We start from the raw sequence: 25,488 nt of genomic DNA on the forward strand, positions 1-25,488 counted from the left end.
ATGAATGAATTAAAATTCAGTCTATTTATCAACGATTACTTTTAAATAAGTAAATTGTTAATGTCTATCATTGACCTTTGGACTTAGATGCGGCATAAAAGAGACACCGAGAAAAGTTTAAGTAATTTTGAATATAGTATTAACACGAGTTTTTAATAATGGGATCTGAAACCGTGAGTCCTATTAAATATTTCCTCAGCGGAGGATTTGGTGGAATATGTACAGTAGTTGCTGGCCATCCTCTTGATACTATCAAAGTAAGATCATGTTCCTAACCATAAAAAATGAATAAATTATTTTATCTGTTAATTATATTTTCTTCTATTATTTTTGATGATTGTATTTTTTAAACACGATCTTCAAGTAGAAATTGCTTACTTCTATTTTATTCTATATTCTTTTTTAATTTTAATTCTTTTCTCTATCATAGCTATTTACTTGAATATCAGAATTATGTGATTTAAGTACTTATATTATATAAATACTTATACTATTTATCTTTTTTAAGGTGCGTCTTCAAACTATGCCGCTTACTGGACCGAATGAAAAGCCTATGTATATAGGTACATTAGATTGTGCTAAAAAAACTATAGCAAAAGAAGGAATACGTGGTTTATACAAGGGTATGCATATAATTCATATTATTAATATTATTATTTGTTATAATAGTGTTTTATACATATATTGTATACATATCTACATACCCTTACAACAGGTATAACTTAAACATTACTTAGGTATGGGAGCACCATTAGTTGGAGTGGCACCTATATTTGCAATGAGTTTTTTGGGATATGGTGTTGGAAAAAAGTTACAACAAAAAAGTCCAGATGATAAGCTCACTATACCACAATTATTTTATGCTGGTGCATTTAGTGGAATATTTACAACTATTATCATGGCGCCTGGTGAACGGATAAAGTGTCTATTACAAATACAACATGCAGATGCAGAGAAAAGATATAAAGGTCCCTTTGATTGTGCTAAACAACTTTATCGAGAAGGAGGCCTTATGAGTATTTATAAGGGTACATGTGCAACCTTTTTGAGAGGTTTGTAAATATGATAAATTACATTAATTATATTTGTACAGTGTAGTGTATAACTAAATGTATAACCTGCTTTAGCATGTATGTATCACATTTTGAGAAAAATTTAAATGAAACAATTGCAAAAGTATATATTAAATATCATATTTGATATATTTTTTTAGTTTATCCAAATTTAGAATGTTTACTATAAATTAGAAGCAAGTAAAAAAGAATTTGCTAACTTATAGCATTGTTATTTTCATAATTTAATACTTTTGGAATTCCATGCATACGCCTTCGCTTTGATCTTTTACATTGCAAACCACCTTTACGCAGAGCATGGAAAACTCCCCAATTTTGTAGTCTTTTAGGTGTGAAACAACGTGGTGCTGTTTCTCTAATTCTGTTCACCTATTGAATCAGACAAATTATATATTATAAACGTTTATGCACAAAATATTAAAGATAACAAAGATTATTATAAATATTTCATCTCTATAAATTACATTGTAATTTGAGTTTTACATACCAAATGTGGATTCCAAGTAGCCATAGAGCATGTACAATCCCATGGATTACCATCCAATTTTATATTTTGCACTTGAGATGGCTTATTTACTGTCCATAAGGTTTTAAAAAAATCCCAAGGTAATGTAGTTAATTTATTTTTTGTGAGAATAATTTCATTCAATTCTTTTTGATATTGTGTACTGAATAATCCAGGTGGTATAAATTCCAGATCATTATTAGATAAGTCTATACGTTTCACTTTCTCTAAACCATAGAACGCGTCCATAGATATATGCTGAATGTGACAATAACTTAAATCTAAATCTATCAATTTTCCAAGATCTGAAAACGCATCTAAATCCACACTTGAAATATTTCCACGTATTTTTAAATGTGTCAATGATGGCATTCCTTGCAAGATAAAACGTTCTAACAATGGTATTTCTACATTATACAAATATAATATTTTCAATTGTAGTAATCCCAATAAGGAGTTCCTTTGCAATTTTAATCTTGAACCTGTGCCTCCAAGATATAATTGTTTTGTTGTGTTCATAATTTCAAATGTACTGGAAAAAAAAAAGAAAAAGAAAACGTACATATTGTAATGAATTATGTGATATTCATATTATCTTTATATTTCATGAAATCAAAATTACCTTGGAAATACAGAATCCATTGGGTTTTCTCCAAAATCAGCCATTTTAAGAGCAGGGAATGGAGGAAAAGATAATTCTGATAAAAATGTAAGATTATTTCCAGTTAAATCTAATTGTTCCAACATCAACAAGCCTGCTAAATCTATACTTTTTAATGTTAGTAATTGATTACTTGCTAAGGATAATAATTTTAGGTTTGGTGTTCCATAAAAACAAAATTCTGGGATAAATCTCAGATTATTTTTTTCTAATGAAAGATAGAGAAGACTATCAAGGCCATCAAACATGTGCCAAGATATGTCCTTAAGTGCACAATCATATACCCTCAAATGTGTAAGGGCACGAAGTCCAGTGAAAAGACCAGCATTTTCTCTATACCCATCCATTTCTTGTTTGTAAATATCATATGGAAGTATTTCTTTGTCATCACTTTCTCCACTGTTTTGCTGACTCAGAAAAATTAATCTATGTCCTTTATGCTCATTTGTAGCACTTGTTACTACTTGCTCCTTATAAAGTTTTTCATCATTAGGTAAATTCATTGGCTTAATTACAAGATTTGCTTTATTTTTACTTGTTAAATTAAGGCTTGTTAATCTGACACGTTCTAAGTTCAAATACAGTAATGTCATTCCCAATGGAAACAAAGCGTCACCTGCTAAAACTATACCACCTTTTGATTCATATCTATTTACATCTTTTACAGAAGGGTCATTATAATCTATACCCTCAATACTTAAAGATAGTAATTCAGAAAAACGTTGAAATGTTGTAGCTTTGAAAAAAATTTCAGCATCTCCTCTACCTGACCTAAGTATTGTGAGAACCTGTAATTATAAAAAAAAAAAAGAAAAAAAAAAGAAACAAAAAAAAAGAATACTTTTTCTTTTTCATTAGTTTTTTTTTACAAACAACAAATTAATAGAATAACGCATTACATGATGCTTCTATCATTACATTATATAATTGTCAATTCAATATTTGTATAAGCGATACTGATTAAACATTACCTGTATATCCGAAGGAAGCATGCTTAAAAGCTTTTCATGTTCTTCTGCTACTACACATGTTGCAACTTTTAATAATTCATCACCTATGTGATCGTTATCAGAGCTAAAATCATTTTCATCCACTGTTGGGGTCTGTTAAATAGAAATTTATTAATGGAAAAAGAAAAACACTTCACAGATTTACTTCTTACATTACTCCACTTTCTTGGAATAGTCCATTGATGTAGTGGCAGATCAGAAAATTTTTCTATTTCACAAGAACATCCTTGAGGACATTGTGTTTCCCAAATATCACCAATATCTATTATTTGTCCCATACACTGTATCTGAATAATCAATTTTATAATATATGTAACACTTACATCACTAATTATATAGAAATTATATTTATTAAAATAATGATAAATATATATTGATTAAAATGTTGCTTATTCAAATGCTATAAGCCTGAGAGGATTATCAAATCTAATACTTAAATATATCTTGAATGTGAATGAAAGTTACACTATATTAAAATTTATTATTTGTGCAAATTATATAGAATTATGTACCCAAAAAAAAATGATGAGATAAAGTAATGGAATTGCCATAATTATAAAAATTCTTGAATGCAGCACAATTTCTATACCAAGTAACAGTTCGCTGTTCCAAAGGAAACTGAAATTTGTAAACTGTTATCTATCTTCCTCGATACCTCCTATCAAACAGGATGCCTTCTATCTATCCACCCACATACATTATCCACTGTTATTAATTGTATGTAATATTTACGGACTGTTTCTGATTAGTAGAAATATTTTGAAACCTCTAATCAATATATTCTAACCTTTTACTATAATATTCTTATAGATATACCTGCAAGTGGAATGTATTTTATGACATATGAAACTATACAAAGGTGGATAGTACCTGATGGAGAAAAACCAGGTTTATTATCAACAATATTAGCCGGTGGTTTTGCTGGTATTGCCAATTGGGTAGTTGGTATTCCACCAGATGTTTTAAAAAGCCGATTGCAAGCAGGTATGTATTTTTTAATAAAGATTATTTTCGATAATTTTTGCATTTTATATGAATGCATATAATCAATTTGAGATCCTAATCAATTGACAATTTCATAGCTCCTGAAGGCACATATAAAAAAGGTATTCGTGAGGTGTTTGCACGTTTGCTAAAAGAGGAGGGGCTTAGAGCACTTTATAAAGGGTGCACACCCGTTATGTTACGTGCTTTTCCCGCAAATGCGGCATGTTTTCTTGGATTTGAAGCAGCTATGAATGTTTTAAATTGGATAGCACCTAGTTTATAAAATTAAACTTAGGATTGCAATAGCAATTATTCAAATGGTTTATTATACTTTTGTTGATCATACTTTTTATACAATATACTATTTTGTAGATCATATTAAAAGTTTAATGTAATCTCATAAGTAGTAGTAACAAAGTTAACAACAAAACTTGCCTCATTTATTGAATGATAATTACTATTGTAATAGTGTAACTATGGGTTTCTTTAAATATTGAATTTTTAAATTGTTTGTTTATAAAATGTTTAAATTTTTAATGTTACTATTCAGTAGAGAATTATATTTTAATTGAATTTTCTAAGAATAAAACAATATAGTTTATAAAGGAAATATGACATATCAACAATATAATATTAAGAAATATATATTATTCATATATATAGCACTGCCATACATATCACAAGCCAAGAAATATTAATTCTATATTTTTTGAGTAAATTATAAAAGTACTATATCTATATCAACATTTTATATTGAAAATGAAATAAGTAGAAGTGTTCGTTTGTATGATAACTTATTAAATCAATGTTATACATAAGAATGTATAAATTATATTGAAAGTTGGTCTATTGAATCTAGGTACCTAAATGAACATAGTTTTTTTGTTTAAAAAAAAAAAAAAAAAAAAATCTAGATATTATAATTTATTTTTATAAAAAAGAGTTATAATATAAAATGATGAACTTTGTTATTTAAAACAGTAGTGCATTGTACTGCTTATGCATATACTGATTTGTAATTAAATATAATATTATACAGCTGTATCTTGTTTATTATATTTATCAAGATTATTGTAAATTGTTTACAATATATATAGTTATATAGTAGTTTTTTGTACATGACACAATCTTAAGATATTATATGAAGTAAAAAAGAAAAGAGATTAATCTCTTTACCTAATTCTTTAACATTTCACATCCATAATTTCCATATGATATTGTATATAATCATACCGTTCAATTACTCCTCCCAGTCATCGGTGTCAGCTTGAGAATCATATTCACTCGTAGCAGAATTTCTATCGGATGCATAGTGTTCACTTGACTTAGGCGGCGGTGGTGGTATTGAACTTGACATTCTCTCTAATGCCCCTGTTGCAGAGCCAGCAATACCTTTTCTTCTTAAAGCTAATTTTGCATGAAGATCTGCCATTAGATCTCCGCCTACCGAAGCCGATGACCAACGATTTTCTTTTTTATCAATTGGCACTGTAGGTCTCAATTTTGCTCTTCCAATACCACCCGCATCACGTATTGCTGCCATTAAATTTGATCGATCATCGGTATTAATATTTTTTATATTAGACTGAGATCTTTTTTCATTCTGTTTTTGTAAACTTTCATCTTGAGATTGTTTCTCTGTTGATGATGTAGATGGTAATGTTGAAAATGGAGGAGGAGGAGGAGGTGGTGGAGGAGGAGGAGGAGGTGGTGGTGGTGGTGGAGGCGGTGGTGGTGCAGCAGTCGATGGTGGTGGTGGTGGTGGTGGTGGTGGCATAGTTGATGGAGGTTGTGTTGCCTTAAAGTTTGTTTCATTCTGTCCAACATTATTTCCAATTGACGAAATAGTTGCATTTACTGTTGATGATTTAGATTCAATACAGACTGATGAATTGTTTGCAGATAAATTGGGCAGATTTGAAACATTAGATTCAATTGTAGTTTGCGAATCACCTTCTTCAGTCAAAGGTGGTAAATCTAATCGAACCGTAGGAGTAACAACAGCCGAAGAGGGAGCAATAGGACTTTGTGAATTCAAATCTAAGTCAAATTTTTCATTATCTACAATTCCTGGTAAATCTGGTAGCATAAGTGGTACATTCATTTGTGGAACCTGGACATATGTAAAGAGATTAGAATATTTGGTAATTAATAAAGATATACACTTTAAAATATGTTATTACCTCTCCAAGCATAGGTGTATAAAGGTAACCAGATGGCAAATCCATTTCTGATGAATGCCACGATTGCACAATTGAATCGGGTGCATCTTCAATTTGTTTTTTATCATTAGACTTATTAGATGATAAAGTTTTTCTATATGTAGTATTTACATTATCAAATAGTAGAAGAGCACTGACAGACGAAGGTAAAGATGGTACATATTGACGTGTATTTATATCATTTTCTATTTGTTCATTTGTTTTATGTCTAACATAGTAAAATTGTAACTTTTCTTGCAGATTAACATTCATTGAATACTGGCCATCTTCCGTTTTGAAATTAGAAGGTAGATGTGTTTCATGTGTGTCTTTTATCGGTACAGAACATTTGTAAATACTTGGTATATTACTAATATTATCACGTTGCAATGGTATAGCCACTTTATATTCATTGTATGTATGACTGGCAGGATATTTTGCAGCAGAATATATTTTAATAGCTTTTAAATTTAAATTAGATTGCAAGTATCGTAACTGATTTTCCAACTTCAGAGCTCTATGTTTTATATCTGAAAGTCTGTAAAAAATAAACAATATCGATTTAGGATTATTATTACTCGTAAATAGGATGTTACAAAATTTTTTACAAAAATTTGCTGATACAAGGAAAAATGTGAGAGAGGTACCTTTGAGAATTTTCAGTAAGCCTTTTATCTATGCAATTAAATATATACAATACAGCAGAATCTAAATTGTCTAATGCTTCAGTTATTTGAACTATTGTTTCTTCATGTCTCAAATTATTAGGTATAATACCTGAAAGTAATATAACCTTTAAATATATGATCATAATATTTTGGTTTACTGAACAGTAAAGAATTCAATAAGTTGTTTACCAATCTCTATATGCCTTGGCATGTTGTAATGCATTTCCGAAAAACTGCATTAAATGCAGTAAGGTTATGATCAGTGTTGACAAGTTATGACAAGTATGGTCAAGCAGTGGTTTGATCTTATAATTAGTTTTAATATTCCGTCGATAGATGGTGTTGACAAGATGGCTGTTCGATCGATAACATCGAGAATCGAAAATTTAAACATGAGTTCTCGAATATATTTACTTAATGCATGAAATAAAATAAATAAAATTGTAGTAAATTTTTCTTATTTCTGATTAGAAATAAAATCGTTCATACAAATGTCTAAGATAAAAGCTTTTTTTTAATTCGAAATAAAAGTAAAATATAGCAAAGTGGAAGAATCAAAATGAGAACGGAAAATGAATATATGCATGCTAAAGATGGTTGCGAAGTAACAACAAAGAGTCAGGTAAACGATAGGACGCAGGATAAAGTAAAATTATTCGTAGTCTCAGAGTAAAAAAAATACTTGACCTTGGTTGCAAAGATAGGGTCAACGATTCTCCTTCTTTTCTGTGAAGCTTACTTATATAAGTCAGATAAACAATGAAAATGTATCTTTTGGAGGGAGGAGCACATCATCGTTCGAATGTTTGCACTTTTTTCACGACTCGATTAACACTGCGGGTTTGTGAATATTCGTCATGTACATATCGAATATATAGATGAAATCTTTTCACGACGTAAAAGCAATGTATGCATCGTTGCAGTTCGCATCTCGGTTTTCCCCTTTAAGATCTTTTTACGCATTTAAATTAAAAGAGAGTGACTAGTCTCTTATATAAATTATCGTCCTGTATCTAAATAATCTTATAGACGATCTTAATATCCTCTTTACTTTATTCATTTCATTAACATTCCTTCGAAATGACTTAGCGAAATCAAACTTTTGATTAAGTCGATATTGGAACGTCCAATGAACAAATTGCATCTAATATCATTTATCATATTCAACGGTGTCACTTTCTATAAATAATTTATATGCTTCGTGAGGCTCGTAAGATTAAATATATTTTTTTTTTATTTGCATACAATTATGAATTACAAATATTGCGATAGGGTCACGATACAAATGTTTTTTTACTTCTTTTTCTTGTAAACTTATGGCAATGTTATAAACATTTTCGTCATGAACGTCCGGATAAGAAAAAAAATAAGATTGAGATAGAAAAGAAAAGAAAAAATGATATAATTTAAGGAAGTAAAAATTTTCCAAATTTTTGCTATGTCGATCGATTTAAGATTTGTGAACGGTAAACGGGTGTACGATCGCGTGCATTCTTATAGGGAATAATACGTATACGGCATTTTTATGAGTGGTTCTCCTCGCAAAATACTAGTTCTCTTTCCTCGTGTATGTATATTACATACAAGGAAAGATACAGATGCATCGTATGCACGAATGCAACAGGACAACGGATGGGGAAGTCTCGAAGAGAACATGTAGGTATATAAAGCCTGAGAAAACCGAACTGGATATCAGTCTTCAACATGTTGCGTCCACTGCATTTCGTAAGTGATCCTTCCTAAATATCTCAGAAATATTCAATTTTATTTGATTCCTTTTCCCGGAATTAATCTGCTATGGTGTTCTTTCCTTTTAAATTAAGATCGATTTAATGGTACGCGTTTAAATATTTCAAAGACATTTATTTTATCGCTAATTACAAGAGTATATAAACGAATTAGTCGAGTTCTACTAATATGTTGCACATCGATGATTATTCTAGGTGTTGCTTTTGTTGGTGATAACCTTTGTGGTATCCGTGCCGATGCCAGAACAAGTAGATGAGAACAGACCGAGTAACTTAGCTGAAGAAAATGATTTAGAAGCCGACGCTAGCTTTTGGGGGTGAGTTCTAAAACATAATCTTGTTAGTAGAGATCGTTGTCCGAAAGGATCTCTTTCAAGTTTTACGATATATAAATATTTTTCACGTGTGTTCTCGTCCATGTACACGCGAATGTTTTTGTATGCAACATCTGTTGTGCGTATTGGATTTACGCGATTTGTCTGGCATACTAACATTGAAGTAAACAGTTGTGTTCCACGTGACAAGTATAAAACCAAGCGCATTTGCATTAGATTCAACTCGAAAAAGGAACATTGTCTCGGTTGTTTTTTTAGTATAAAAATTACAATTTTTTATAAAAATTATTTTACGAGTTATAATTTGTTAAAATACTTTGCTAAAATAAATTGATTGAAGGACGAAAATGTGCATTATCGATCGATTATTAATTGTACATTATTGCAGATATTCAAGACCATGGAGATACGGCTGGGGTGGCGGTTTATACGGCAGAGGATGGGGTTGGGGTGGCAGAGGCTGGGGTGGCGGATGGTACGGAAGAGGATGGGGTGGCAGAGGCTGGGGATGGTGGTAAAATCAGATGTTTAACGAACAATCTGGATTCGATCACATCATTTTCAATATTATATGTATATCTTTGAAATGTAGCAAAGCGAATAATGCATATTATTAAGAAGCGTTCACGTTGCTTTTAATTGAAAAATGTAAAAGAAACAAAAACAAAAATAGCATATAAAAGAGAATAAACTTTTTGCGATTGAAAGATGAAATTCTTTTCTATTCTAATTCCCAATGGCATTTTATTTGTCGATGATCATTCGTCATAAGACGATTTCCTTTAAATATCAAATTCGCTAATAAGTATTCCAAGGAAACTTTGTCACGAGAATTTGAGGAAAAAAAATAAACATTAAAAAAAGATTCTGACTCAATGCATGCATAACCTAAGACAACATACATACGTACAAGTATTTTCTTCAAATTTTAATAACATCACCAGTAGATAATAACATCACTATTGAGACACACCTAGTTATATCAAGAAACACAATGATGGGTACATTAACATTGATATTCACGAGCAATTGAATATGATATGGAAATAACTCGAAGGTCTAAGGAAAAATGGATAACGAAGGATACGGAGGTTGAATTTATAAGACTGTAACATGGAAAACATATTATGACAACGTTTTGACGTATTATGCAGGTCCAAAGATGGATCATTTTGGTTTACCAGGTTAATTATCGCGTTCGCTGAGCGTCATTGTACGATTAGCGTGCTCTCCTTTGACGTCATTGTTCGATATAAATACTCAATAGCTCTTCCTTTCCTTCATAAACTTATCGTGAAGCTAGTACGACGGATCTACAATCGATACTCATTCTCCAGCATCTGCTATTGTTAAAGGAAACTACGAAAATTGGAAAGAAAATAGAAGATCATTGACATTAATCGAAAATGGTAAGGCAAGAAGTTAAATTTGATTAAAAAAAAAAAAAAAAAAAAAAAAAATAATAATAATAATAAAAACAATGCATAGTATAATAACGTTATAAAAGAAGAAGATTAAAATGTTTTCTTTGAAAAGTAAAATGAAATGAAGAACCGTTTGTTCTTTTTCACTTTCAGATTGTTGCCAAGCTTTTCGCTTTTGTATTCTTCTTCGTTGTAAGTTGTTCCTATGGATCTCCGATCAACAGAGCATCGGTCTTCCAACCGGTAATTGCTGTTCCAATCTTAATCGAGAAGAAAATAAATGCCGATGTTTTCCCTAGCGAAGAAGGAAAAGAAGAAATTGTTGTACCGTCGGTTCTTCTCGTTATTGGTGGCTATTTAAATGATCAAGAAAATTTATTCTCGAAGGATAGCACCGACTCGGACCGAAGTAGGATCGAGAAACGCAACGCAGTGATCGAAGAAAATGCGAACAATGATCTCGAGACAGCAGCAGGCACCAATGTTCTTCGGCCCCTTTTCGTTTATCGTCAACAACTCGCTTATAGACAACGTCTAAGAGAAGCAGTTCGTCGTGGAAATCGTTTTTGAATCGAATATATGAGATTTCGAAACATTTATACGACGATCAGTACATTGACTGATATATCGACAAAAGGACGTTTGATACGATTAACGAGAGATCCGATTCTTCATATATTTAAAACATGACGAGTATTATTTATTAGAAGTCTAATCGTGGAAAGCAACAATTGTGCTCCCTAATTTGATTTTAAGAAGCATATCAAGTGGCTTACCAAAGACCGAAGAAGACAAGGATTGATCAGAAATGTGATCAATGAAGAAACCAAGAGCATAGATCTATTCTGATCTATTGAAAAAAAAAAAATGGAGGAAAAATATTCAAGGATTTTAGGATGACAGGGAACGTATCCTAATAAAAGTATCCTTTGGATACGATTGACTTGATGAAACGATCCTTCTATTTTTACAAAAAGTACTTGTAAATACGAAGACGAGAGATTGCAAAAATTTCATCTCGAGGATTCAACCAGATGGAAGAAAAAAAATGTCGACTGACTATTATCGCGAAAATATTAGATTTATAGACGAGAAAGATTAGATTTTAAGCGCCAATATTTAGAAGATAAGAAGCTGTTACCAAAGTACGACGTATTATACGTACGTCATATTCTTGAAAGGTTCAAGTATTTATGACTATTGTGATACGAATATATTGAATATACTTATTGTTAGATATATAAGTTAGTGTAATATAAAATATTCAACAATAAAGGTATTACTATATTACGTGATAAAATATATCTTTTTTCTTTATATGTTCCATACACAGACACACGTAGAATACAATTATATATAAAATAAGTTTATTCCATTAAACAAAAAAATCAACAAAAAAAAAAAAAAAAAAGAATTAAACTTATATATGACATTATACATCGCTAATGACCTTGTTACCTTCCAGAAAATACTGGATATTTAAGGAATCTCCGGTAAGGTTTTTTTTTGTAAGCTGGCCTTTCTTCTTCTACCTGCCAATCTTGTCGTCGATACCAATATGGTACCGAATGATATCTATCTTCCTCTGTATTAAGATCTTCTTTGACATTCGAAGAATGTTCATCCTTGACGTCGATCAAAGGTGTTGACCAGGTCGATTCTTCATTACTGACGTCACGATTCAAACGAGCGACTACAAGACTGGGATCAAGAAGAATGTCTTGAAAAATATCAACGGTGTTGGAGGCATCCTTTCCACTTGTCTCCGTTGATATTTTCGTATTTTTGGTTCTAACAATGACGGCACTTGAGGTCGACATCGAACTCGTCGTTTTTGAATTTTGACATTCAACATAATGATTGACACCAAACAGAAGACTTAAGACAAGAAGAATCCTAGTCATTTTGAAGGATCGTTATCCTGTAGTATTCGGTATAGTTATTTGTCGACTAACGTGTTTTTCAGGTAACTTGCTTCTTTTATAGCCGAGAGCATAGAATCTTTACTAAGTCGATGGTTAAACACTTTGAAGTTTTGGTGGCATCGTTAACCGCGTGCTAAGTGACAGTGTTATCTCGGAACACGTTCGAGATACGTTTTACGAAGTTCATATTTTTCAAAAAAAATAAAAAAAAAAAAAACAAACAAAAAAAACAAACAAAAACAAAAAAGTAAGAAAAGAAAAAAACAAAGAAAATATGGAAGAACAGTAGATAAGTTTAATGACGAACTAGTAATGACGAGTTTGACTTGCTAATTTTGTCGATGTCGTAAGAATTAAAAATTGGATCATCGTTTGGAGTGTAGAAATTTGATCAGTTTAAAAGTCACGCGTATATCTTAACGAGCACTAAGGACTAATAATAATCTAAGGTATTATACCTTCTAACATAACGAAGAACGTTCGAATGGTCATATAAAAAATATATTAGGAGTAAAGTAGATCTTCAGGAAGTCATTTCTACTGCGTACCTATCAAAAGTTCCACTTGGCAAAGGTAGATTATCGGTGGATCGCACGTACGGTACACACGGCATTTAGCAAACTGGCGATAATTTTTTCAGCACCTTATATAAAACCCGAACTGACCGTTATAAGAGACTCAGAGGAGTCACAACTTTTGGCTAGAGCTGTCTTTAAATGCGTTGACTTAGAAACTAAGTAATTCTCAACGAGATGAAGTACTTATCGTCGGTACGTTGATACCTATGATTTTCTGCCTATCAAATAATAACGCCAATTTGTATTATTCGTAAAATGCTCGATTTCGGAAAACTATAAAACTTTCAAATCGTAATTAATGTATTAAAGGATTTTTAATAAAAAAGAAAAAGCCAGTAATTTTAAATATTCTCTAGACATTCCTAAAAAAATGAATACGTTTGATAATAAATAAAAGTGATATCATATAAAATATCAGTGCACAATAATATGCAAGATTACATTCGAAAAATCTATGACAAATCTAGTATTCAAGATAAGAAAATGTTTATTCATTCATTGTTATGTGTTAACGTTTCAGTTTAGATGGACACTTCTGTTTCCTGGTTTGACATTGATTCTTGGAGGAGGTCGTGGTTACGCAAAGCCTCTGAATAGCGAGGATGTCGAGAGCCTACTTCCTGCAACCCCGCAAACTAAGAACGATACTGTGGCTGCCATTGTACAGGATCCAGTTGTAAAGAATGCCGTTCAATATGCCGTCGGTAATGGATCTTTATCGGGACTAGTTGTTAAAAAGAACGTTGTTATTATCCCTGCTAATACGCCTGATCAGGTTAGTAAAACATTCGATATGTTTAACAAAGATTTTGTTAATTATTAATAATCGTTTTAGGTGCTCTCCCATAGACAGCAAATTCTCGTAGCTCCTACGTCGCATTTGGAGGACATTCAAAAGAATATCACTGAAAACCTTCAAACGGAAACCGAATCACCGGAAGACAATCAATCGGAAGAGTCGATACTTATGTATCAGCCAATAATTGAGGACAATGCAAATGAGGTGCGTAAGCGTTGGAGGCAAACGACAATATAAACGATGATGGAACGTAAAATTTCTATTTATGGATTATAACATTTATGTTGACATCAAATTCCACAATAATATACCATTAAAGAATTTTCTAATCGATACATAAAGAGTGTAAATTCTTATAATTTCTATATTTTAAAGAATTATGGGATGTTTCAGGAAAATGAAAATACTTGGTACTCAGAAAATGACGCCAATACGTTATCGAAAGATTTCGTAGAAGATCGGAACGATACTTACGAGAAATTGAAAGCCATTTTACCGAGTATAATACCTCAAGTGGAAATGCCGGAAGGAATAGTCACGCAAAAGATAAATATTTCAAAGATCGCCAAGAAGGATATACCGGTACCAGTAGTGGCGGTGCTCGATCCTTCAAAGGAAACGAATGATAAGATCGAGAGTTCAATCGTCGCTCTGTTACCTAATGTCAATCCAACCGTTGTGGACGATCAATTGAATTATTTGAATGCTAATAGTGAGAAAATTCGAAGAGAGGTGCAACGATACATCGATGATTCTTCGTTGAGTGTCGCTCCGAAAATTTGGAAACGTTCTATAGGAAGTGAAGTCGAGGTAAAAAATATGAATGATTGAAAAAGAAATAAAAAGGTACGAATATATGGTAATAACGATCGTCAGTGATTTTTATGAAATCTTAATTGTTTCATTTACAGATCGGATCATCTCCTATGACGTACGATTCACAGATTAAAAATTTAGAATATCTTGCACCTGGGAAATTCAATTTACCGACGATCATTCTTGTTCCACGAGATGCCAATTCGCCCTATCTTTGGGAAACAAAAGATGATAAAAATGATCCTTCGAAGGATAATAACGAGGATATGAGCACCGCAGAGGATATCATTTTTAGACCGTTGTTTAGATTTCGGCAAGAAGCACATCGTAGGGCTGATGCTTATAACGATCGACGATACAATTCCTATCAAAGTTACGATTCCTATCCAAGACGTCGATACAGACCACGATATTCCGACGATTATTACTAATTATTAGTTATTAAAAAGAAAAAATTGGATGACTCGATCGTTATATAATCCTTTGAAAGTTTAAAATATTGTTGTTATGCATTATTCGTATCTAATTTATAATGTTACGTTAATAAATTGTATCTCAACGGAATATCGTAAGAATTTCTTTTCATTTCAATTCTTTCTCTTTCTCTCTCTTTCGTTTTTTCTTCTTCTTTACATAGAGACGCTTTCAAGATGAATACGCCATAAAAACTTGTCATTGATATCTCTCATTTAATACGTCATCGTCTTTGTCCGATTAGTCAATGACGAAGCTGGCTAATCGCAATTAATCTAGAGTCTAAACGATGTGTTACGGTTCTAATTGTACAAGACGTAGTATTTAGCATATTTAAAGATATTAGAATCTCGTCTCTAAATGTTTATACATTTATCCATTTAATTTCAAGATGAACAAATTCAATTTAATAATAAAAGTTTCATTTTTATCGTAATCTTATCTAACTTCCATTATTAATTATGTCATCGCAAAATGCGGAACATTACGTGCAAATCGTTCGGCGAAAAGCCACATCGATAAAAAACTAATTAGATCGTACTTTTCCAAACATGCCTTTCAAAGAAACACATCTCTTCTTAGTTCCACGATCCCTTCTTACCTATTTATTTAGCTGACTCACGTCTTCGGACAATTTGTAAACAAAGTAAACTGAAAAAATGACGTTACCATTGTCTTCGACAAGTCCTTTCTTGATGTTTTGGAGACAATTAAATGGCCAACTCGATTATAAAGAAAAAACAAAAAAATAAAAAAAAAAAGAAAAAGAAAAGAAAAAAAACATACATAAATACAAACAAACGTGGAACGATTAGAAGCCGTAGTTAGTGTGGCGCCGTTAATGCCTGCAGGGGAAATGATTAATCATTTAGATCTTATCGTCACTCATTCACATTTCAATAACCGAGAATACAAGCAAAGTCGAAACAATGAAATTTCTGTTCTGCAATCTACCTGCTTTTACATTTCTATGTAAAAACCGATGAATAGATACTTAGCATCTGTTGTTTGCAGAAAATGACAAGATATTTCAGATATGTTAACAACGTAGTTCATTTAAATCTTATACCTTTAATTACAGAAACAAACATATAAATGATCTCGCATATAAGCGGATCAAACGATTAAATTTCGATCGTAGATGAATAAAAGAAAGAGAAAAAAAAGAGATACGCGTTTTATAAAAGTATGTCATTTTATATAAATTTAAGGGTCAATGGTATAAATTTCATTGGCGCTTTCACCTGCACGTATCTTTCGAAATCAAGCCTTTTATCCTCTTCTCTTCTTTCTCTCTCTCTCTCTCTCTTTTTTATTTCGTTTTCTTTTCTTTTTTTTCCAAGAGTTCCTTACTAGTCTATGAGTCATGAAAGAAGCTGGAAGATACGCAAAAGCAGGATTTGTACTAGGAATGAAACTATTCCCCCCTCTGCAATGAATCTGCATACCATTAAATACACATGTGGGAATAGTTTAATCATGTGCTTCAACGCGATTATATATAAGCATCGTTTTCTCGATATTTGCTCTCAAACGTTGTTTAAAAGCCATCGACGAAAGACGTGCCGAAATAAGAAAACATATCGTAATTATATTAATCAACAAGAGAAGAGATCAGAAGGTCTCTATAATCTGCAATTATGGTAAGCAATGATTCTTTATCAGTTCTCCTTGAACGGTGGTTTTATTTCCTTCTAAAGTTTTTTTTTTGTTTACATCGAACGTTACATACATAATGCATATTTCATGCGTATCATTAATAATCTCTATATACTTATATTATATATATATATATATATATATATATATATATATATATATTATTTCAACAGCAATTTTTATCAATACTGTATACGATTACGATATTGGCATGGAGTACCGCAGAATTTCTTAACGATTCTCCGGCACACTTAGAAACCCATATTAGATCGGACAATGTTAAAGGAGGAACACGTTCATTAATAAGATATTTCAACGATGAAGCTAATTTCAAAAGACCTTATATAGATCGTCGAACTGGATTCGATGGAAAAGTTCGAAATATCAATATCGGATCGAACGAGGATATATCAGGTATTAGAGCTTATGGTTTGCCGAAGAAGGATTTAGAAGATAATGGTTTGATCGAGAGAATTAATGTTGCCGATTCCGAAAGAGGCGACGAACGTTCACGAAATTCTCGAATTGTATGTATTAATTTATATAAATGAAAATATTATTTGACATTAAATAGTAGAGATTTATAAAAATGAAAATATTCCTTTTAGGTAGAAGCATACGGTATGTCTAAAAAGCAATTGGATGACAATGGTAAAATCGAAATAATGCCACCTTTGGCCATATTAAAGAACGATGAACATAATGTGGATTCATTGAGAAGAGTTTCAAGATCGATTTCTGAGGAACGTAAGGACGAATTGAAAGATCTCGAGACCCAAGATGCGAAAGTGTTCAGGCCATTATTTGTCTATAGACAACAAGTAGCGAGAAGGCAAAAGTCGAACGAACGAAAGTTCTATGGTACACCACCACCGCACAGATATAGGTCGTGGGAATATCGATATCCTGTCTACTGATTTGATTACATCGAACAAAAAATGAATTCTTTATGAACATGACAAATGCATGCATACATTTTGATCGAAGAAGTCGAACAAATTGCGAACAAATTCTACCAAATATTAGATACCTGAACTAGTTTTATAAGGTAATAAGATTTATTCTAATATAGTTTAGTAAAGAAAAATATTGTATAAAAATGAATAAAAGAAGTTAACAAAAGAAAACTATATACATTTTTGTAGATAGATCCGAAAAATATTCAGAGTGGCATGCCATATTCATTAGACAAATGAATCTATTCGGCGTACGATGAAAAATATGTTACGATTAAAAAAATTTTCGTGATATTTCCGGTAAGACGATTTGCGTCTTAAGATTTCTATGCTGATTAAGATTAAGACGATGACGACGACGATACGATTTGTTCTCGTTAATTTAAATTTTTATAAGAATTCTGTGAAAATTAATCGCAAAGAATATTTAGATTTTCGAAATAACCTATGCGTCCTAAAATCGTTGCCATGCCGATAAAAATCAATCGTTTTTCTGATTGTGATAAAAATGTGGATAAAAATTATGATTCTTTCGTTCTGGAAAGCTGTAGGGAAGAAAAGGAGAAGAGGTACATACATCAAAATTTTCATAAATTATTCTACTGATTCATAATAATCGTTCGATTAAAGCTCGAAGATCGTTTCGAAATTGAGAAAATTGATCGAAAGCGCGATCCTACGCAGTTTAGATGGATTCTTAATGATTGCGATATTACCTTACGTTTGTTATCAATGGGCTTCTAAAAACGAACGATCATTGATCATTCTGAAAGCGATCATCGAAGTAAACATATTATCATATTTCTTTTTGTATTTAAATTTTTGCGAAAGACAGAAAATAAAGCTGAATATTTATTTTTCAGATTACATTAGAATTAATAATATGGTTTATATTTGCTGGTGTATCCATTTTTATAACAGCGGCATTTTTAATGGAAGAACTTTATTTCAGCCGAAATGACAGCAAGAATTTAAAACCGTCGAATGAAAATTCTAAAAAGACGGAATAAATCGAACATTATACTACATAGTTTAATTCGTATTTCAATAATGTTTTAATGTTTTATGATATCTATGATATTAATAGTCGCGGGAGTAGTAGGTGAATCAGCTTGAAAATATATTAAATATTTTGATCAAAAATATTTTGATCGGGGATGAAAATTTAAATGAAATTTCGACTTGAATATATCAATTATTTAGAAATCAAAAATTTAGAAAATTTTGAGAAATAGAGAAAATGTGTATATGAATCAATCTTCGATAGGAGTGTATGCAATCAAAGAAAACTCGTTTTGATATCAGTGTTACAATTCTTTTCGTTTAAATTATATTTTCTTTTCTTTTAGCATTGTAATTGTTTCACACGGCACGTAGTTCCTCTAAAAATAATTCATACTAAATAATTCATTTTGATAGTATTGTCTCGCAAAGACATATGTGAAACATTTATGTGCAACTTTGAAGATTTCTATTAACCTTTCCTATGCTAATACTTCTACGAATTAAAGCAAGGAAACTCGACGATCGTATATATGAACAAAGTTCATTCATTGAAATGTAAAAGATTTTTAAATATTTTCTTTACGTTTGTAACATCGATTCTGTAAAAAAATTCATTATTTCAAACACTATTTAAATTCTTTTGTTATTCCGTTAAAAAAGAAAGATAAATAAATAAAAAAATCAAATGTATTAACCATCATTTTTAAATGACCTTGACAAAACCTGCTTAAATTATATATTTCTGACGTAGACATAGAGTTTTTTCATACTCATTGTCAGTCGTTCGCTGACCATTCTTGAGGAATCACGAAAAGCAGACAAGAAAATTAAGTATCTCTCCTTGTATTTGAATTATAGTACATGTCTGAGAATATTTAACATTTATTTCAAGTAAGTTTAGATAATGACCAAATCAAAATGAAAATATTATTTAGTATATATTAATTATTTCTCTATGCGTTCTTTCGATACTATTGGGATAACGCGTGCTTTTTTTTAATTTATGATTAAACTCAATAATTCTGTAATGGTTGACTGATTTTTTTTTTCTTTTTTTTTTTTTATAGAAAATGCAAACTTTTATCTTCGTGACGCTAATTGTTCTGGGTGTAGCAACTGGTGATTGGAGACAATCCGAATATTCATAGTGGACAGTTCCACAAGGTCAAACATTTCGTAGGGGGCCTGTTAGAAACGTGTATCATCAAAATGGATTCTCTCAATGGAATCCTCAACAATATTATTCAGAACAAAATATTAATGTCCACGAATCTTTTGCTATTGCTGAATGGATCTGTAGAAATCCAAAAACAGGTGACATGGTATGTCGCGTAAAAGTATCAATTTTATATATCAGTTTTACATGAAATTAAAATTATTTCACATTAGTTAAATAACTTTATAAAATTGAATAATTTCAAATTTGACGATAAATTTTTCCAGTTAATAATAGTATCAGAAACGAAAGACCAAAACAAAGATCAAAAGGAAGATCAAAGGAAAGAATCTTTTCATAATTCCGAACAAGATCATAGTAGATGGAATCAAAGAAATCCTACTTCTCATACGAGCCATAAGTTCGAAGATATTACAAAAGAAAATGATATGAAAAATCACGGAGGAGAAGGTCTTATTGACGTAAGGATCGGAGTATAATATCTCATGTGAATCATTGAAAAGCATTCGGACATTATCAAATTTTGAAAATTTACATGTTTGTATCTAAATTTGATCGGAGATAAATATAAGTATAACAAGATTGTAGAAAAATATTTTTGTTTTTAAAATAAATTGCAACTCACATTATAAACATATAACATCGTTATAAATCTTGTGTCAAACACTTTATAATTGTAAAATATTTTAACAGTTAACCCTCTATAAACCAATTTTTCTCGTATCTACGAAAAAATTATATAATACGGAAATATTATTTGTACTAGTACAATTATATTCTTTTTACTAAGTACAGCATATATTTAAAAAATATTAAAAATTATGGATATGAAGTGACAATGCATTTTCTTTTTACAATAAAATGAAATAAAATCTACAAAATACAGATAATATATATATATATAAGTATGTTTAATGGCATTATAGAGAGTTAAATTTATATTCGTATACTTTAATTTTATAGAAAGTTTAGAGGAATAAATCAGTAACAAATTGTATAAAGAATATTATATGCTTGTTTGTTTTTTATACACATATTTAACAATATATAAGTTCATCAATTTCTATCATTGAAAAGTATTTCATTTATGATTAAAGGATCTTTGGTTGTACCAAAAGTACATATACAAGTATAAAATATAAAATAATATACATACAATAATTTTTAAAAATCTCAATCACATAAATTTTCTGGAATCATTCTTGCAATTGCGATTCGATGTGCATGTTTCTGAAGAAATAAAAAAGAGAAAAACTTTTTCATTAAATTCAATTCAGTTATGAATTAAAAATTTGTATAACGTACAGGTACAACATCAGAATTCGGAATATCATCATGAGGACCTTTCCTCCTGTGGGGTATTTTTGGTAACAAACCATTTGTAACTAGTTTGATGTTAGGATTTTTTTGTCTTATTTCTCTTTCAGTTTCTTGTGCTATTTGTAAAACAGCTTTTGCATTTATTACATGATTGTCGCTCCATAATGGGCATCTAAAATTTAAAATATGTAAAATTATTTATGTATATGTTTCACTATGTAAACATTACAATGATACAAATGGTATTTACAGATCTGTTTGCGTGGAACCTTGACCACGAAAATGTTTGTAACCATTGACTGGTTTATCACAAATATAACACATTTCAGCACCACAAACACAAACCATTTTATTGCACCCCTCTTCTTTAAAGAAAGGTCGGTTACATTTGTAACATTTATGTATAAGGGCCTCTGTCATTTTTTCTTCTAAATAATGATGTGCTTTTTCAGATTCAGCTTCACCACAATTCAGCGGTACATGATTTAATTGTTTACATAATCTAAATAAAAAATAAATAGATCAAAATCTATAATATGCTTCTGAACTTTAAATAATATCATAAAAGCACTATACTTGCCTGCAAGATTCTTTCATGCAATCAGGATTAAAACATTTAAAAACTTTATCTTCCGGTGGTGGTATAGATGCAAAATGGCAAAATGGACAAGATACCAAACCTTCTAATCCGGCTGCCATTATTTCTGCTTCTTGTCTTTTTCGAAGTAGTATACTAAATGTTGTTGGAGAAAGTACCTTTTGAAGTGTTGATAGACTAAACTCACTTGTACAATTTACGAAGCAATGGATATGTGTTTCACTTTCTGCTAACTTCAGTTCAACACCTTTTATAATACAGGTATTACAAAATGTATGACCATTATCACAACTGGAACATTTAGATGGCATACATTCGTCGTCGAAACAGCATTGGCATTGGAGAAGACCCTTACTCTTCTATTATACAATTATCAATTGATATTATTATATAAATTATTAAGAGTGCGTTTATACTAGAAAATACATTATCACAAAAATATTTACTTTGAGTCTCTGGAATTCCATAGTTTCTTCCTGTTGTAATTTTTTTAAATATGTTAGTATCTCTGATCTATGTTGTATAAATGTTAATTCCTGTAAAAGAGGAATGTCTTTTGGTGGTAAATATAGACTTTTACGTTTTGTTTTCATCTCAGGTTTAACTTTATCCAATGTACTTGCTGTTAAAGTTAAATTGTGTTTATTTTGTCCATATACAAGCAATATAGTACAAGTCTGTGAAAATATTTGAATATTAAAAGACAAATGAAAGGTATGAAAGTGAGTAAAAGTTATTCATAGTGCAATAATAATAACATTAATATTATTTTATATAATTAAACATACCTTTAATTTGTTATAATAATATTTGAGAAACTCAAATGCAATTGAATTAAATGAACACTGTCTTTTTGGATCTTCAAAATGAGTAAATGGGCATGGATATATCTCCAAAAATTTGTCTATTCTAAAATCTGTAGTATATTGTTTTTGTTGCTCAGTTATTTTTCTTTTTGCTAAATATTGTTCTCGTGTTGGATAATCATGAGTTTCGAGTTTAGATTGTACAAATGCTTTCAATTCCTCTGGTTTGTTGTACATATTTTTTACAATATCTTTTAAATAAACGGGATCTGCATCTGGAAATATTCCTAACATATTTTCATATTGTTCATTTGCATCACATGTCGCTTCATTTGTTTCCGATTCTATATTTACACGTGGATGCTTATCTCCTGAAACAAGTAAATGTTCAATCAGTTCATGGAGCAATGTCGACTCATCCAAGTTTATTTCTTGAGAATCATTGAACGTGCATATTGATTTAATGTAATTAGAATTCACTCCAGGAAATATAGATAAAAGTTTATAATAAATTTTTGTCATTTCAGGAGAAAGCTTTGAGTCTTTTATTGTTATATTTTGTATTTCTGTTATTGAAGAAGATTCACAAAAACTTGATTCTTCCATTTTTGTTAATTCCAAATTTGACGTTTCATCTGTTACATTAGCTGTTGTTAATGTGTTTAATGATGATCTTTCTTGAAATTTATTTAATGTTGACATAGCAATGTCAGCACACCTTGGTATTGTTATTCCATTACTAGTACTAGGTACATTCAAATCATTATCTGTAGAAGGCACAAACTCTGTAGATTGTTCAGAAATATCAGGATTGGATATTAATACTTTGCTGTCTTCACTTGTGTCTTTTATGATAGGAGAAATAACAGAAGATGCATCTTGATCTGAAGAATTATCTGGATTAATTTCATTAATATTTTTGAAAGACTTTAAACACGTTTCACTCTCAGATAACGAACAATTTTTTCTTTCCTTTACATCAGAAAAACTATTTGTCTGAGATATATTATCATTTATTTTACTTGTGGATTGTGTTGGTATTAAGTTCCTTAGAGGGGATAAAGATTTATCATTGCTCGTAACTTTCATTTCATATTTACTAACGTATGTTAATTTAGCAGGGGCTAAGACCACATTATTAGTACTTGGTATAAATGGTGATTGCAACGGAGGTACACATTTAGGAACTATTAACTTTGCTGGGCGTATTATCGAACTATGACTAATTGAAAAAATTGACTTACTTTCGGTATCATTTATTGTTTCTTTTTCCTCTGTCTTAGAATTAATAGATTCTTTAATATTTAAATTTTCTTTTTCTTTCGATGATACAGTACACAATGCTTTAGTCATTTCTATATTAGTTCGCACTTCATTAGGTACAATGTCAAGTTCCTTAGACATATATCTTTTTTGTTCGACTTCGCAAGTATCATCCGTTAATTTTCTTTTTGATAATAATACTTGTGGCATTGGTCTCTTATCCGGCAATAAATCCCATAAAGCAAGTTCACAATAATTCTTTGCATATTGATTTTTTTTAAGCATTTCCAATATCAATCCAAACTCTACGTCTGGCAAAAGTGTTGATATTAATGTAGCATCTTTATAAAGTTTATGATAAATGCTATTTTCTGTAGAATTTTCTACATTATTTATATCTTTACTACAACCTGGAATTGGACTTGTCAATTCCCTTGAATAATCTATTCTATCCTTGGATATATCATCAATATTTCTATTACCATTTGATTCTTGAGGAATTTCATTAAAATCTAAATTATTGTTTGGATCATTATTATTTTCCTCTAATATCTCTATATTATCGGATACCATACCAGAAACTTCTCCGTTATATGGTGGCGAAGAAGTTATCACAGAAGGTGAACGAGTTTCAATATCTGAAATATCCCAAACAGTAGTCATGTAGTATGTACTGTCTTCATCGCCTGAATCACTTGAAAGTTCAATCACATCTGACAATTCCATATATGTTTTCATTTCTTTTTCAATATTCTCATCAGCATCTTGCACCGATATATTATTTTTATTATTAGACAGTTCCGTCTTCTTGCAGAACTCTTGAAATCCAGAATCCGAAAAATTCATATTAACGGATATTATATTTATTATTTTTTCTGCTTTCTTTATCATACAAATGAATCCACGATTTCGTAAAAATTCACAGAAACATAACAAATTCTCATAAATTAGAATATTTCATTCTTATATGCCGGTAATGGTATTTTTTTGTCGACTACGAACGACTTCAATATTCAAATATTCAATAAATTTCATTAAAAAAGTTTTGTCTAATGAGACAACGAGAAATGTTTCTTATAAATTTATCCCTCTGTTCGTTTGAACTTCTACCGTTGTTACCAGTGTAAACAACAACAGTATATTAAAGCGCAGAAGAGGAAATGAATTCTAAGATATAATAAGCATCTGTGCTCTTATCTGAAAGATCGTAAATCAATCCCGGGGATTCTGATTGGGTAGTAATAAACAATAAGTAACGACAGGCAAGTATAGCCTAATCGAAATTGAATAAAATCAGCCTTCACCATTTATTTCATCATTTTCTATGTCAGTTTCAATTATAATAATTCAAAAGTTACGTATATATAACAAATGTATGCAAGATCAAAAAATTAAACTTGCTATTTGTCCTTACGATCTTTTGATTAGAACGAATCGGATCAACGCTAAGAGGAGGCATTCGAGATAAAGTGCCGTTAGAGTGCATACAAAATGGCACTA

The 25,488-nt window shown here is 30.7% G+C and overlaps 6 protein-coding genes and 1 long non-coding RNA gene across 15 annotated transcripts; 5 read left to right on the forward strand and 2 right to left on the reverse strand.

Moving 5' to 3' along the window:
* The first annotated feature begins 48 nt into the window (after nt 1-48).
* LOC124423452 (mitochondrial carnitine/acylcarnitine carrier protein) lies at nt 49-5,120 on the forward strand. Its single transcript, XM_046961169.1, has 5 exons — nt 49-257; nt 509-623; nt 738-1,052; nt 4,060-4,233; nt 4,332-5,120. Exons 1-5 carry the CDS (start codon nt 159-161, stop codon nt 4,517-4,519), a joined length of 891 nt encoding a protein of 296 aa, XP_046817125.1. The 5' UTR covers nt 49-158; the 3' UTR covers nt 4,520-5,120.
* On the reverse strand, nt 1,182-8,558 carry LOC124423449 (WASH complex subunit 1-like). 4 transcript variants are annotated; one of them, XM_046961165.1, is made up of 6 exons: nt 5,470-5,605; nt 3,402-3,536; nt 3,211-3,342; nt 2,201-3,027; nt 1,561-2,110; nt 1,182-1,442 (listed from the first exon to the last, which is right to left on the reverse strand). In XM_046961165.1, the coding sequence occupies exons 2-6, from the start codon at nt 3,525-3,527 to the stop codon at nt 1,269-1,271; spliced, it is 1,809 nt and encodes a 602-aa protein (XP_046817121.1). In that variant the 5' UTR covers nt 3,528-3,536; nt 5,470-5,605; the 3' UTR covers nt 1,182-1,268. The 4 variants fall into 4 exon arrangements, with proteins under 4 accessions (XP_046817121.1, XP_046817120.1, XP_046817122.1 ...); XM_046961164.1 differs by lacking the exon at nt 5,470-5,605 and adding an exon at nt 3,762-3,873; XM_046961166.1 differs by lacking the exons at nt 1,182-1,442; nt 1,561-2,110 and adding exons at nt 6,420-6,975; nt 7,085-7,214; nt 7,295-7,518; nt 7,793-8,558 and having other exon boundaries at nt 2,900-3,536; nt 5,470-6,349.
* A 123-nt stretch (nt 8,559-8,681) lies between these two features.
* LOC124423453 (neuropeptide-like protein 30) lies at nt 8,682-9,895 on the forward strand. 2 transcript variants are annotated; one of them, XM_046961170.1, is made up of 3 exons: nt 8,682-8,830; nt 9,049-9,170; nt 9,577-9,895. In XM_046961170.1, exons 1-3 carry the CDS (start codon nt 8,810-8,812, stop codon nt 9,704-9,706), a joined length of 273 nt encoding a protein of 90 aa, XP_046817126.1. In that variant the 5' UTR covers nt 8,682-8,809; the 3' UTR covers nt 9,707-9,895. The 2 variants fall into 2 exon arrangements, with proteins under 2 accessions (XP_046817126.1, XP_046817127.1); XM_046961171.1 differs by having other exon boundaries at nt 8,812-8,940.
* A 3,276-nt stretch (nt 9,896-13,171) lies between these two features.
* LOC124423451 lies at nt 13,172-15,294 on the forward strand. Its single transcript, XM_046961168.1, has 5 exons — nt 13,172-13,307; nt 13,636-13,890; nt 13,951-14,118; nt 14,308-14,724; nt 14,826-15,294. The coding sequence occupies exons 1-5, from the start codon at nt 13,290-13,292 to the stop codon at nt 15,159-15,161; spliced, it is 1,194 nt and encodes a 397-aa protein (XP_046817124.1). The 5' UTR covers nt 13,172-13,289; the 3' UTR covers nt 15,162-15,294.
* Nucleotides 15,295-16,687: 1,393 nt separating this feature from the next.
* On the forward strand, nt 16,688-20,638 carry LOC124423645. 4 transcript variants are annotated; one of them, XR_006942125.1, is made up of 6 exons: nt 16,688-16,847; nt 17,037-17,390; nt 17,472-17,911; nt 18,683-19,715; nt 19,892-20,146; nt 20,268-20,638. XR_006942125.1 is itself a non-coding variant. In XM_046961609.1 (3 exons), the coding sequence occupies exons 1-3, from the start codon at nt 16,845-16,847 to the stop codon at nt 17,778-17,780; spliced, it is 666 nt and encodes a 221-aa protein (XP_046817565.1). In that variant the 5' UTR covers nt 16,688-16,844; the 3' UTR covers nt 17,781-17,990. The 4 variants fall into 4 exon arrangements, 1 of the variants encoding a protein (XP_046817565.1); XR_006942126.1 differs by lacking the exons at nt 16,688-16,847; nt 17,037-17,390; nt 17,472-17,911 and adding an exon at nt 18,010-18,603; XR_006942127.1 differs by lacking the exons at nt 16,688-16,847; nt 17,037-17,390; nt 17,472-17,911 and adding an exon at nt 18,010-18,388.
* A 360-nt stretch (nt 20,639-20,998) lies between these two features.
* Nucleotides 20,999-25,199, reverse strand: LOC124423464 (E3 ubiquitin-protein ligase RNF216-like). 2 transcript variants are annotated; one of them, XM_046961187.1, is made up of 7 exons: nt 23,970-25,199; nt 22,708-23,096; nt 22,366-22,596; nt 21,902-22,278; nt 21,572-21,823; nt 21,307-21,493; nt 20,999-21,231 (listed from the first exon to the last, which is right to left on the reverse strand). In XM_046961187.1, exons 1-7 carry the CDS (start codon nt 24,877-24,879, stop codon nt 21,175-21,177), a joined length of 2,403 nt encoding a protein of 800 aa, XP_046817143.1. In that variant the 5' UTR covers nt 24,880-25,199; the 3' UTR covers nt 20,999-21,174. The 2 variants fall into 2 exon arrangements, with proteins under 2 accessions (XP_046817143.1, XP_046817142.1); XM_046961186.1 differs by having other exon boundaries at nt 22,708-25,199.
* Nucleotides 21,309-21,911, forward strand: LOC124423467. Its single transcript, XR_006942095.1, has 3 exons — nt 21,309-21,368; nt 21,574-21,698; nt 21,774-21,911. It is a non-coding gene; the product is annotated as an uncharacterized LOC124423467 (long non-coding RNA).
* Nucleotides 25,200-25,488: the final 289 nt, after the last annotated feature.

The sequence above is a fragment of the Vespa crabro genome, chromosome 4, assembly GCF_910589235.1.
Source record: "Vespa crabro chromosome 4, iyVesCrab1.2, whole genome shotgun sequence".
Classification (NCBI taxonomy): Eukaryota; Metazoa; Arthropoda; class Insecta; order Hymenoptera; family Vespidae; genus Vespa; species Vespa crabro.